This window comes from Pistacia vera, unplaced genomic scaffold (genome assembly GCF_008641045.1).
Source record: "Pistacia vera cultivar Batoury unplaced genomic scaffold, PisVer_v2 Contig435, whole genome shotgun sequence".
NCBI lineage: Eukaryota > Viridiplantae > Streptophyta > Magnoliopsida > Sapindales > Anacardiaceae > Pistacia > Pistacia vera.
Window position 1 is genome coordinate 275,438 of NW_022196263.1, and position 14,530 is coordinate 289,967.

The following is a 14,530-nucleotide window of genomic DNA, read 5'->3' on the forward strand; positions in this document are numbered from 1 at the left end:
CACACTATTTGTTGTTGGATTACCATTTTTATCTTTAGGACGACCATGCAATTTCTAGCACGTGTCAAGATTGTGATTTCTCCTTTTACAATAATCACAGTACATTTTCTTACCAGATCTGGACAATCTTGAGCCATTGGATCCATATTGGAAATTCTCCAAATATGAGCCATTGGATGGATTGCCTTGATGTTGACTATAGACCCCGTTGACCGCATTAACCTCGTTGACTGCTTGTTAGCCGTTAGATTGTTTGGAAGGATCCTGGTTTATATAAAAGAGCATCATTTCTCTCGCATGGTGATTCCATGGAAGCTAACTGATGGCTTTATCTTGAATGGCTAGTTGGTACAGGCAGCGACGTCTTGGCGAGCATTTGCATTCAGAATGAGAGAAAGCTTTCGTTCAATCCAATGAGGAAATGGATCAGGCGCTCTTGATCTTTGATCTTCTAAAACTGTTGTAAGGTCTTTGGTGGGCCTTGCAATGGTTCAAAAATGGCATCAAGCTCGTTCCAGACGACTGACAGTCGGTTGTAATACACAACGATGGTTTGGTTATTTTGCTTGATTTCGGCAAGATTTTTTCAGAGAGTAAATAACTTCACCATATCCAACTGCCTATACATCTCCTTTATAAATCGCCACATTTCTTTAGCGATTTCTGTTGGTGGCAAGCCGGCGGCAACCTCCTGGGTCAGGGAGTTGCTGATCCATGAACGGACCAACATGTTGCATCTAGTCCAATGTTTGTGGAGATGCAGCTCAGCCGGTGGTGCTACGGTTCCATCAATGAAACAGTCTTTGTCTTTGGTGATGAGCATCTAACCAAAATCGCGAGCCCATGTCACATAATTTTTCGACCCAGTGAGAACTTGTTTAACCAGAACAAGTTCTGGTCCATCGGATAGTGAGGAGAAGAAAGCATCCCCAAGTTCCGACCAGAGATGGTTTGGTTGCACAATCTAGAATTTGAAGGGATATGGGTTTGGGCCAGAACCCCTAAACCCGAATGGAAATGGGTTTGGGTTGGTTTGGATTTGATGTCTAGTTTGTGTTTGTGGGTCGGTTTAGTTGGTTTGATGAGTTTGGGTTTGTGGGCTTGTTCGGCTCTTTTGGTTGTATTGTGTGTTTAGGTCGGGTTGGATGTTGGGCTCTATTTGGGTGCTTGGGCTTGATTGAGTGTTTGGTGGAATGTTGGTTGAGTCAAGGCCCATATTTGGTGTGTTGGGCTCAATCAATGTTCATGAGTTTGATTGGTTTCTTTGGGATTCCATTTTCTTTGTTTTGGCAAAGGAGGGAAACTAATCTAAGTGTCTATTTTGCAGGTGAAGCAATAACAAAGGCAAGATTGGATTAGTGAGATTGAGCGGCAAGGAAAAGCTTTTGCTAGGAGGCCTACTCTGATACCATGTAAAAATCTGAAGATGGAGTGGCAAGAGAGGTAGTTAAACTACCGAAGTATGTCAGGAAGAAAGGAGAGGCAAGGGAAGCAACTTGGTTGCTAAGTATGCCGGAAAAATAAAAGAGACAAGACAATGGAGGGAAGACTGTTTTGTATATTCAATGTACAATTTGTGTCAATTTATACAAGTAGAAATGTAACTTGTAAGGAAACAAATTATGTAAATAATTACATGATCAAAACAAATTATGTAAAATAATTACATGATAAATATACAGAAGGTAAATAACATGATTTCAGCTAACCATATTGGACCATATCAATTATCTCCATTGATTGCGTATTCATTTATACTGGGTTGTCAAGTGATTGAAGGAAAAATCAAAGAAGTGAAAGAAGGGCCAACTTGACTAGATTACTTCATTCAAAGTCTTCTATTAATTAAAGTAGCCTTTCAATCAGAAAACTCAACTGAAGAAATTTAAATTTCTTTGGTTGACTTACTTTAAATGTTTGATCTAATTACAAGGCAACTGAGGAGATTTTAATTTAATCACTTGAAGATTTATGACTATGCAAAATCACAAGCAGGATCATATTATGAAAATTAGCTTATAAGCAACAATTACTTATAAGCAAAAATTAACTTATAAGCATTTGAAATTTTAAGCAATTACGTGTTTGGTTAAAGTACTTATAAGTGACTGATAAGTAATTGACGTGTTTGGTAAAATGTGGCTTATAAGTATATTTTATTGTAAAATTACTAAAAAAGGTACTACATTAAACAAGGACATACTATGGAATTTTAAAATTAAACAAGGATAATGTGGTAATATACTTGGTCAAACTAGCTTATAAGCAAAGTGCTTATAAGCAAAAAAAAAAAAGTACCTCCCCCCCAACTTATTTTTTTTGGCTTATAAGCTCAACTTATAAGCTCAAAAAAGTTATAAACAAACAGGTCAGCTTAATTTTAGAGCTTATAAGCAAGTTTGACCAGCTTATAAGCTTAGACAAACACCCCTTTAATATTATATATCTTATTGCTTATATAAACTTTATTTCGGCAAATCATGATATTAATATATGTGCCAAGTACAGTAACAGAAGAAATTACAAAGATCAATTACCTTTTTTGAGAACTTTGATGTCCTTCCAACGGGATTCCATATAGTGAGAATCATCCTCTTGAGCATAAACCCCAAATTTGAAGTAATGAGATTTTCCGCCACGATCAGGACCTTCGTACTTGAGAATTCCATCAATATAAACCTTAACAGATTTGCCCACATCATGAATCACATTTAGCCTGAACCACTTGTTGTAGATGTTTCGGACCAGGACTGGGTCCCTGTAGTATGTGAGTGAACCGTCGTAAACCCTAACCATTAGGGTTGTGGCATGTTGGCTAGCTCCAAATATTTGCATGAGGGAGACGCCTGATGTTCCAGCTGGGACGTAGCCGTAACCTTCAAATTGCCATACCCCAGATGAATAGTCATGTCCCTGAAAATTGAAGATAGACCACTATTGAAGAATCATAAAAGATATAAATGTCATTTACTATATAAACAAATATATACTATTATATACAGCATTATCAATTCAGCATCATTAATTTCTTTTATACTACGAGAAATCTATCTAATAAGAGAGGGTTTAGATTAAAAAGAATGACAATTTTGTCTATATTCAACTCTAAATCAAATAAGAAATAAATAGAAAACCAACTCAAAAAATACAAAAATCTAATTTTAAGATAATATAAAACAATGTAAAATTAAGAAGCTTAAAATACAGCAAGTTAAATTAACAGGAATCAAATTTTCAAGAAGTTAAATTAAATATAAGTTTTTTATATGCTTTTGCTTACTAGTATACGGATCTCAGTTCGTGGCTTAGTTTTGCTGGTAGGAGAGTGAGGCTTGTCTGTGGAGTATACCCACAGTTTGTGAATCCCATTTTGGAAGCTGTATCGCTCATCTTGGGGCACATCATACGGCCTCTGTACAGAAAAATCTGCGGGGTTTAATTTAAGGGAGACAAAACCCTCGGTGGGATCAATAGCTCCCGAAGCAAATGAGGCTTGGTCTGCCATATTGATGAGCTGAAAAATAGAGAGCAAGCACGAAAGTGCCCCGATAGATATCGATGCCATTTTTGGCCGAGATGAGACAAGAATATATAGGAGATAAAAGGTTAAAGTAGACTATATTTAAAGTTATAGCATATAAATATATGCAGATATTGATGGTTGAAGAATTTCAGAATCACCGAAGAAAAGGAAAACGCAAATAAGAAAAGCAAAAGAGTAAAGTAGAAAGTGTTTTGGAAACTTGGGGTGCCTTTGGTTCCATATTATTATCCATATTCTTAATACTATTTCCTAAATATTGTTTGGAGTATTATTTGAGAAATATTATTATATCTTTTAATTCATTTTTAGACCCCTTAAGTTATTAATTTCATTAAATACCCCAAAAAAGTTTAAAAATTAGCAAAAACACCCCCACCCACCCATACTTGCTAGATTCCAACAATCACCATCGGTGGTTACTAGAATATATCACAACGGCTTACACCACGATCAGCACTGACCGGTAATTCATCGATTTGACCGAAAAAGGTCAGATCTAGCCGTCAGCTACTTTGGACGTCGCTGACGGCCAACGATGGACTTTTGTGGCTGTCGATGGCCACATCTGACCATAGATCTGGCACTTTTCGATCAGATCCGTGGTGGATCTGATAGAAAAAGGCTAGATCTACGCGTTACGACACAGATCTAACTAGTCTTTCTCATAACGCAATTTTTCGACCAGATTCCAGCGGTGGTGGCCAGAATCTGGCACTATGGGTGATGGGGGTGTTTTTGTCATTTTACAAAATTTTCATATATTGGGGTGTTTAATTAAATTAGCAAACCTATGGGGTTTTTTAGAAATTTTTAAATTTTACCTCGTAATACTCCCCTATCCAACTACCCAATATTATTCTCAAAATCCTATCCAAAATAATAAACCAAACACACTCTTGATTTTTCACTAACTGCCAAAACAAAAACTAGGCAGGCTAATTTATATTGCCCTTATTACAAAACGCATCGTATTAGCTGCTCTTTTACAAATTACAGAAGTAACATCATTGTTTGTAAAGATTACAAAGTACATCTAATTACTAAACTGAAATTTGTAAAGATTGCAGACAGATCCCATTATACATATTCTTCTTAACATCTCCCCTTGAACAAAACTGCACTACAGATCCCATTATATACATTCTTCTTAACATGCGTGTAAATTAAGTACAACAAGAATTTGGAATATGTGAGTGGAACCCCGAAACAAATCTAGCTTAGCTGAGAATGAGACACCTAGCACAGTTTAAAAGAAGGAAAAAGAAGAAGAAGAATAGCCCAGGAAGTTAGGTTGATTCTTGCATGATGAATCACATGAAAATCGGTTTCCGACTCTTTGAGAGTTGAGATTGGTGCGCATATATAGAAAAAGTGTACAAAAGTCTGAATATTTGAGTTTAACAAATTTATAGGCAATTAGTCTACTCCTTTAGTTAATGAAAAATATATTATTTTGCGTCTTGGCTGTCAGTCAATCCACGAATAAGAAAGCAAAACCTAATTGTATGATAATGCACAGAAGACTTCCTCCTGATTATTTTTGTATGAAAAATATGTCTTAACACCCAAAAAAAAACAGAAAACAAAAAAATTACGGTTCGTAAAATATAACCAACCAATTATAAGACATCTAAAATTTCAATTTTTACTTCTTTTTTTAATAGAACAAAACCCTTTTCTATACGTTTTCCTCTACAAAAATCCCGATTCTCATAAATTATATAAAAAACCATGATTTAAATATGTACTTTAAGATTTAGAAGAATTCATCAAGCAAATGAATCTATTGAGATTACTTCATATAAATCCCTTAGGCTGGAAAAGCCATATGTGCATCTGTTGTTACTATTCTGACCATGCTTTCATCATCTTGATTCATGCCAGATGTCAAAAGATCCTTTTAATAATGAGCCTAATTACCTCATTAATCAATAACCATTTGGCACTTTCTCTTGCTCCCACGAATGAATCAATCAAGTTTTTAATAGTCAATTGTATATAAAAACTTCAAGTAAATTCTTTTTAATATTAGGAGTGTCTTTTATTGTAAATGGGTAGTCTTCGTTTATTTTACAAGATTATGTTATTTGGTTTGTAAGTAATAAAATATTATAAATATCTTTTATTATAAATAGTGTTTACTATTAATAATACAGGGGGTAATCAAATACTCTCCTCATGGGCTGTAATTAAAAGATTACCAGGGTTATCTGATTTTTATACATATTTTATCCTTAATTAAATACCATTTCAAACACAATTGTTTTTAAATGTCTATTAAATAACAATTAATCCAACCCTCTTACATTTGAGAAATTAGTTAAAACATCTCAACCAAAAAAAAAAAAAAATTATTAAAAGTTAACAAAGTACCCCCAACCACCCAAGACCACCGCCGACCACCACCGCTGTGGCGCACGACCAGTGGGATCTAACCGGTCGTGCACCACTAAGGCCATTTCCATGGTCATTTCATGGCCACATCTTTGGTCGTGAAACGACCATAAATCTATGATCCATGGCTGGAAATGGTTTTACCAATGCATGGCTGACCATATACGACTGATCATGCGCCATTTCGTCGATTGTCGATGGCGGCCGACAGTGGTGGCTGGTTGCTGGCAGTGGCTTGGGGTGGGTGGGGTTGATTTTGCTATAAATTAAAATTTTGTATTGCTGAGGTGTTTTAGCAAAATTTCAAATATAGGGGGTTAAAATAAATTATTTTTATAATAATAAAAATAATATTATATTAATATTTAAAAGGAAAGGCAATTTAGTAATCTATATATCATATCCACTCATTTATCCTCCCAACTAAACATATAAATATAATATACTTACTAATTTATTCCAACCAACCAACCAAACACATGTTCCTAAACATTCCTAGTAATCTTCAAGGTGATCTATTTTTCTATTAATATAACATCCTCTTATAATAAAACATTATATGATCCAAACGCACCTATAGGGGGTTATGTGATTATCGACTCAGAATGTGGTATTTTGAGATTACCGTGATAATCTTATTTTTGTTCGAATTTTACCTTTGCTTAATAAAAATTCAAACACAAAAGTCCTCCTTTTGATGTTAAATAACAATTAACCCAACTTGTTTAATGACTTCTTTAACCTCATTAATGAATTATTTGGACAAAAATGCCCCATATAATAATAATAATAATAATAATAACAACAACAACAACTAGGACCCAGAGCTTTCACTAGGCTGGATTACCCATTTCACTATTCATCAAAAACCCTAAAAATTGGGATGATAACCGACAAACAATCGAAGGTCAAAATGTTGGGGCTTTTGAAGAGAAAGTGCTAGTGAGGGTCATGGTGGCAATGGAGTTAATTTCTGATGCGTGAAAAAAAAAAAAAAAAAACAGCAACAGTTGACTTTTGTTGGCGATTAGCGAGGCTAACAGGGATGGGGTGAGGTGGGTTTTGGTTGAGAGGCATAGGGGAGTTTTTCGGCCAGATCTTGGGTTGATTTTCTGGGAAACAGGCTCAAGGGATGATTGGGATTGCATTTGGAGTGTCACTGCCACCAACAAGTTAACCGCTGATATGTATTTAGGGTGTGTTTGCTAAATTTCGAACCTGTAGGGACTTAGAAAATTTTTAGGGGTGTATTTGCTGAATTTAAAAATTTTTGTCACCCGATTTTGACCGACCAATCAAACCGATCAACCTAAGACCTGACATCTTTGACGTGTTTCACCCCGAGTTGAGTTTTAAAACATTGCAAATAAACTTAACCATAGAAACTTATGGTTAGAAATGTTTCTTCCACCATGGTTCAAACTGAAATTCATTCATTTATAAATTATGTGGTATAGATTATGTAGAAAATTGAAGTCTCTTTGCATAGGTTTGTCCATCCTTATAATTACTCATAATAATGATCAATAAAAATAAATTTTCATAAGAATAAATATCAAGATAGTGAGGAAATGAAACTGGTGTAATTTCCATAAAAATAATGGAGATAAGGGAAGGTTCAAGTTGAACTGAAGAAAGCATAAATGACACAGAATAACTTGATGGGGTTAATATATCATAGCTTCGAACAACAATTTGGATTGAATACAACCCTTGTAGCAGATTCAAGTTTAAGATCCAAGAGAAGTCTATAGCGACTTTGAAAAAAAAGCATAATACCGAAGAACAAGATGCCATAGAACATAAAGGCAACAAGGTAACAACAATTGTACTCTCAAGTACCAAACAGAAGGGCCAATAAAAGTCCAAGACAAAAATTATCTTTTCTGTTCATCCACTTCCATAACATATAGCAAATCATAAAACTGAACTCATTCTAATATATATCTAGGCCACGGGATAAAAGAGCGTAGCAGGCTATGCATTGTAACCAACCTACAACTTGGAGTTCCCGACATCGATCACAAATCGATACCTGACATCAGATTTCGCCAGCCTCTCCATGGCTGTGTTGATTTGGTCCATCTTGATCAGCTCAATATCTGCAGTAATATTGTGCTTGGCGCAAAAGTCAAGCATTTCCTGCGTCTCCTTGATCCCTCCTATGTCACTTCCCCCAACAAGCCTCCGCCCTGTAGCATGACATTATACAATTTTATGAATTTCAGGCAAGTGTGTAGATAAGAGATGTAATCTGTCTAAAGTTTTGCACGATATACTTCTTTTTGAAGCAGAGAATATGTCAAATTACATGTTATCCTAAAGCTAGGATTCAGTAGGCATGAGATTTGAAAGAAGGATCAATATTTTAGAGATGATAATTTAGTTACTTAGGGTGGGTGCTTTCGGATATGTAACTTACCCAAGACTAAAGGAAAAATAGGCAGCTCGAGAGGTTTCTCAGGCAAGCCCACGGTGATCAGTTTTCCGTTCAACTTCAAAAGACTGAGTAGCGGAAGCAGGGGATGAACTGCAGAAACGGTGTCAATGATGAAATCCATGGTGCCCGTGGCTGCCTGCATGACGGAAAACACAAACTATCAGTGATTCATTAACAACCATATTATCATACAATTGATTTCGGGGGGGCTGGTTTTTGGAGATTGATATGATTACGACAACATCGGTTTGCAAACAAAAATACAGGATAAGCTATCTATCAACAGCATATTTTCGTTACCATAGTCATAAACAACAAAAAGATAAGTTCAGTTTTTGAGACCCTCCTTAGGCCAAAAATCAATGATATTTGGGAAATTAAGCAAAAAGATAACTTTATTTTAGTAATCAAATTATCATTTAATCAGTCAAAATAAAAAAGTACCAACTTTAGTTACCTTAAGTTTTGCAGGATCAGTGCTAACAAGGAATGAATCGGCTCCAAGACTATTGATTGCTTCGCTCTCTTTCTTTGGGGAGGTACTGATGACGGTGACTTTCAACCCCATGGCCTTACCAATTTTCACAGCAACATGCCCAAGTCCACCAAGGCCTGCTACACCCAAATGCTTCCCAGCCTCAGTCATTCCATAATACATCATTGGGCTGTATACTGTTATCCCCGCACACAACAGTGGAGCACCCGCATCAAGGGGCATGTTGTCAGGAAAGTGGAGCACATAGTGCTGATCAACAACGATCATATCAGAATAACCTCCATAATTTTTCGTTCCGTCATGATTAATGGAGTTATAGGTTAACATCATCTGAGGGCAGTAATTCTCTAAATCCTGCTTGCAGCAGTCGCATTTCTTGCAAGAGCTAATCATGACACCGACACCAACCTTGTCGTCCACTTTGAATTTCATCACGGCTTTCCCAACTTTTGTCACAACACCAACAATTTCATGCCTGCAGATGAACAGTCAGATATACTATCATATAAAGTCCTCAACCATGCACAAGCTAAAACACATTTCAAAACTTAGAGAGATCACAAAGATAACTTCACATTACTTTATCCTAAAAAAATTAATTTCATGGTGTAAAGACACCTTTCTCAAAGACAATAATAGCCAGGATAAGTAGACATGCAATTTGACAATTCATGACTTCACATGCTTTGACCCAATCAACTTATGTCGAGTAAGGACAATGCACAGGTAATAGTATTTAATAAAATGACATCGATAATGACTAACATATATTCCAAGTCCATTTAATAAGCTAATACTTTTTTAGCCAACTTTCAACTGTGACACAATTTTCAGCTTCAAATATACCAATCCTAGCAAAATAAATCATCAACAATTACTCTCATTCTTCGTTATTAATATATCTGCAAGTAAATACACAATATGCTCCAGCATACAGAAACTCTGCTGCATATCCTGACAAAGTATACAAGAGGTAGATGAATAAGTGAAGGTAAAAAGAGTCCAAATTCATAACTGTGGAGGAAAGTTTTTCCTCGCTCCTCTGTTTCATCAGATTGAGATTTGATTTAGATGCTTGAGAGTGGAATGACACAATTCAAGTACGGAAGAAAAATCCAAGTGAACCACAAAAAGTTAATCAGATTCGAAGATAATGATACGAGCATTCAACTGTGCAAAATCAGGATATGCTCCATATAGTAATCAGAGTAACTACCTCCTTTATAAAATATTTGCTTAAATTACCATGAGCAACATAAATTGTTAAGTAGGTACTTACTATATAGCTTAGTTTCACATTTATAAGCACCGATAACTGACTTACACCAAGCCAGGCCCAGACATAGCAAATAATACAAAATTATTCAACCACATATCATAACAGAATACGTTGCAACACAGCCAGGGGCATTGAGAGCTAAAGACTCTGACTCCATAAAATTTCTATGTAGTTGCATCAAAATCAAAGATCTAAGGATAGTATAATATAAGTTAAAGATTACGCTTTGAAGTATAAATAGCATCATACCCAGGAACGAGAGGGTAACGAGAAACACCCCATTCATTCTTGCAAGAATGCAAGTCAGAATGACAAACTCCACAGTAAAGGATTTTGATAGTGACATCATCATCGCTGTTTTCTCTGCCAATAAAACAATAAAGAAACCTTTATATAACAACAACCAAATTAACATCATCAAAGCAGACACTGGCTTAATTTGCCCCAAAAAAAACTATAAACTCCATTTCCAAGCCCAACTGCTACTACCAAACATATCCAGTCGCACACAAACCAGACTTCAATGGACTAGTTAGATCATTCAACATAACAAAACTCAATTTAAGCCATGCAATGCACGAAATTGTTTAAAATAGAATAGGTAGGATCATTCATGGGTCATACTACGCTACCAGTAACATCAATAGAACAAATTTTAGTAACGCACAACGTCATACTAAGCATACATGCAACCTGATAACATTCAAGTAGTAGTTAAAGTACTAAACCTATCATGTTATTAGTCCTGGCGAGCAAACTATCAAATGGAACAATGCACTCTTTTTTAGGACACCAACCAATCCGGAAACCAATAACATTACCGATCTGGTACAAAAATAAGACCTGATAAACAACATCACATTAAATATATATGAAGTTAAACAAAAACATCACAACATTCCGGTAACATTACCAGGATTTTTTTTCTTAAAGAATCATCTGGTAACACAGCGATTCAGATCATGTGAAATACAACATAAAAGGACATGTCCGTCATTCGAAGAAATGATTTTTATACAAACAAATATTATAAGATCATAAAGCAGCAACCTTCAAACATAAAAAATTGATCTTTCCAAACACCGAAGCTCCAAAGATCATATGCATACAATCTCATCTCAAAGATATAGCAAATACACACCAAGTATGCCAAAATGGGACAAAAATATAAACCAAAAAAATTTAAAAAAAAAAAAAAAACAAAATGGGACAAAAATATAAACCAAAAAAATTTAAAAAAAAAAAAAAAACAAAAAAAGTACCTTCTGGAGAAAGGGAAAGGAGAAAGGACTCCAGAGCTATCTCTGGCAGCCCAACCAAGAGCCTTGTGTGGGTGCTCTTCTTCTGGAGATTTCGCCATTCTTTCTCTTCTCTCCTTCGCGATCTCTTGTTGGGTAGAATGGAAATGTGATGTGTGGCGTGTACAGAAGAAGAAACTAGAGTGTCTATATAAGTAAACGAGGGAACTGGAACGGGAACTGCCTTGATGTAACTGTTTTGTCAATAATAGTGGGCCAGCGAAGAGGCAGAATTCATCATGATAATTTTACACTCCCATGACAACAAATAAATTTTTCTAGAAATTTGAAAAAAAAAAAAAACTAAAACATTTATCTATGTGTTAACAAATTAATAACGTGTAACACTATAACTACACTTCAATTCTTATTATCCGCACTTAAAAATTAGTTTAGATATATATTTCACTGCGATTACCATTATAATTTTATAGATTATGTTTATTTTATTTTATTTTATCATCAATTACACGAAAATGCACCTATTGTTATTTAAAAAAAAAAAAATCTCTTAAAAATATTGAAAATCTTTTTATAAAAACATAAAAAAAACCATATAATCCAAACACATAAGATTCTCATATTAATTCACGCGAGATAAATGAAATAAACCCGTCAAAATTGAGTGGATAATACTCTCGTGTTGATATGATTAGCATCATTCTTTTTTATTTACTTTATCAAAATTATATTATTTTGATAAATAAAATTGAATTTCGTTGCTCTCCGTTTGACAATATATTTTGTTGGGCAGTCTGAAAGGGACTTTTCTAAGTGGGCAACTGAATGGGGATAGAAAGTGACAAAGGTGTGGTTTTGAATTGAAGTTGCTTGCCAAACAAAAAAAAGAAAAAAAAAAAGGCAAAATTTGGTTTAAGAAAAAGCAAAAAAAAGAGGGGAGATTAGATGAGAATTTTAATGCAGATTTTAAGGCTTAACTGTTAAAACTGCCAACTACTGTGGCTTTTAATTGAGGACATGGTGGCACATGCATGTGCAGCAACTTCTGCAATTCCATTAATATCTTCACCAACAATTTCCAGCCAAGGCATTTAAATCAATATGAAGAAACAAGTATTTTATTTGCTTGTATTCAAGTTTAATTACTTAATTTTTTTAAGAAAACGTAAATCTTTCTACACTTAATTTGCAAACATAACTTCGAAACTAGAGCAAACCACAAGTCTTGACCATCCGGCTAAGCCCTCATGATTAATACCTTAATTATTTTGTTTATAAATTTATTTATCTTTACTTTTCTTTTTTCCTCTTTTTGTTGGAGAAAATAGATAATTTCAATATTTTAGGGAAAAAAAAAAATTAAGGATTATTTCTGTGGGCAAACACCAATTTATTTCTCCTTATTTCTTTCTTAATTTTGGGAAGCCTCCATATGTTTAAATGAGAAAAAAAAAATATATTCTAAACGTGAATTTTTTAAATGGAGAGCATCATGAATTTTAATAATTTTTAGAAAATTTTGCTATTTAGAAAGCGATAACAAAAAGTGGAAAAGAGAAAAGTGATTCTAGAAAGTTGAAAATGAAAAGTTCTTTGCCTCCGTTTGGTTTATTATTCTGATAGTTTTTAAAATAATCTTTTGAAAAAAATTAAATTGGGTGGGTGTTACGATGTAAGATTTGAAAATTAACAAAAATATCCCCTATATTTGTTTATTTACTAAACACCCCTATAATAAAATATTAAAAGTTAACAAAAACACCTCAAATCCACCCATTAAATACGGACAGCCGACCACCACCGTCGAAGGGTGGCCGGAGTGTTTTTTGTAATTTCTAAAAAAAATATTTGGGGGTGTTTAGTTAAATTAACAAATTTAGGAGGTTTAAAAGAAATTGAAAAATATATAATAATATTTTGGGAGTAATAACATTTTATTGTTTGAAAATACTAATAATAGTATTCCCAAAAACGAAACAAACGGAGCCTTTTTTTTCTGGAGCTTGGAGTTGACTGAAGGTATGAAAGGTTTTAATTCGGGTAGATAATTTTATTAGTAAATGTCATAATCTCGTAAAAATTTAATCACAAGTTGATTTATATATTAACGTTTGATAATAATGACTAAATATTTTTATAATTTGACAATAATGAAAATTATAATTAAATTCCTAATGAACCAATAAATGAAAAAAAAAATCTTATAAATCCAACATCATAGGAGACCCACAACTTTAATTTATATTTGTTTCTATTTTGATTCTGATGACCTAAAAGCTTCCACATCAATATATATGGAAAAAGATCTTTGTACAAAATTAATTTAAAGAAGGGATGGACCATAAACATAAATGAGCACAGCTTTTCCATTCGAATATGCCAAAGGCTTAATTTGTTTGAATTTATGACCATTCAATTTCATCAATTAACTCTTCTAGTTTTCCACCGATTGAAGCATTTTAATTGTATGACTAAAATTGTAATATTTGATCATATAATTGAATTTGTCGGCACCACCTTCGACTTACACTAGGGTAATTTAATATATCTATAACATCTCAAAATAATTATTCAAGTAATATTTCCTTTTTAAGAGTATTAATGTGTAAATTATGAGTTGATGTAATACAAGATACAACAATAATATATACGACGATGTTTTACTTTACAATAATGTTATATATACAAATTATTTATACAAACTAATGTGGTAACCTTACGTGTTTGTCATGTAAGATCTTTTAATTATTTAATTTATTTTTAAATTTAAAGTTTTCCTACGTCTTAAAACACATCAGCTCATACCAGATTTTATCTAAAAGGTTTGTATTATCCATTACTTAATCGCCTTTGTCCTGAATGATCTAACAGATCCGTCTAAAGTTCAGCCCAAGCTAGGGTGTTGGTCTTGTATGTGTGGGCCAATATTTTGGGCAAGACCCACCAGGGTACACAGGGCCAATATGTTTGTGATACTTAACTTCAAAAATTTAGTTTGTAATATTTTTTAAGTGTGAAATTTTACATGAATAATATTATATTTTGTAACATAATATTTCAAAACTTCTCAAATAAAGTGTCATGTATCTTTCATGAAGACACATCTTTTGAAACGAAA

At 33.9% G+C, this 14,530-nt stretch overlaps 2 protein-coding genes across 2 annotated transcripts; both read right to left on the reverse strand.

The window, feature by feature from the left end:
* Nucleotides 1-2,513: 2,513 nt before the first annotated feature.
* LOC116143988 (citrate-binding protein-like) lies at nt 2,514-3,565 on the reverse strand. Its single transcript, XM_031429438.1, has 2 exons — nt 3,281-3,565; nt 2,514-2,913 (listed from the first exon to the last, which is right to left on the reverse strand). The coding sequence occupies exons 1-2, from the start codon at nt 3,563-3,565 to the stop codon at nt 2,530-2,532; spliced, it is 669 nt and encodes a 222-aa protein (XP_031285298.1). The 3' UTR covers nt 2,514-2,529.
* Nucleotides 3,566-7,635: 4,070 nt separating this feature from the next.
* Nucleotides 7,636-11,616, reverse strand: LOC116143974 (probable cinnamyl alcohol dehydrogenase 9). Its single transcript, XM_031429422.1, has 5 exons — nt 11,416-11,616; nt 10,403-10,516; nt 8,836-9,349; nt 8,361-8,514; nt 7,636-8,130 (listed from the first exon to the last, which is right to left on the reverse strand). Exons 1-5 carry the CDS (start codon nt 11,511-11,513, stop codon nt 7,934-7,936), a joined length of 1,077 nt encoding a protein of 358 aa, XP_031285282.1. The 5' UTR covers nt 11,514-11,616; the 3' UTR covers nt 7,636-7,933.
* Nucleotides 11,617-14,530: the final 2,914 nt, after the last annotated feature.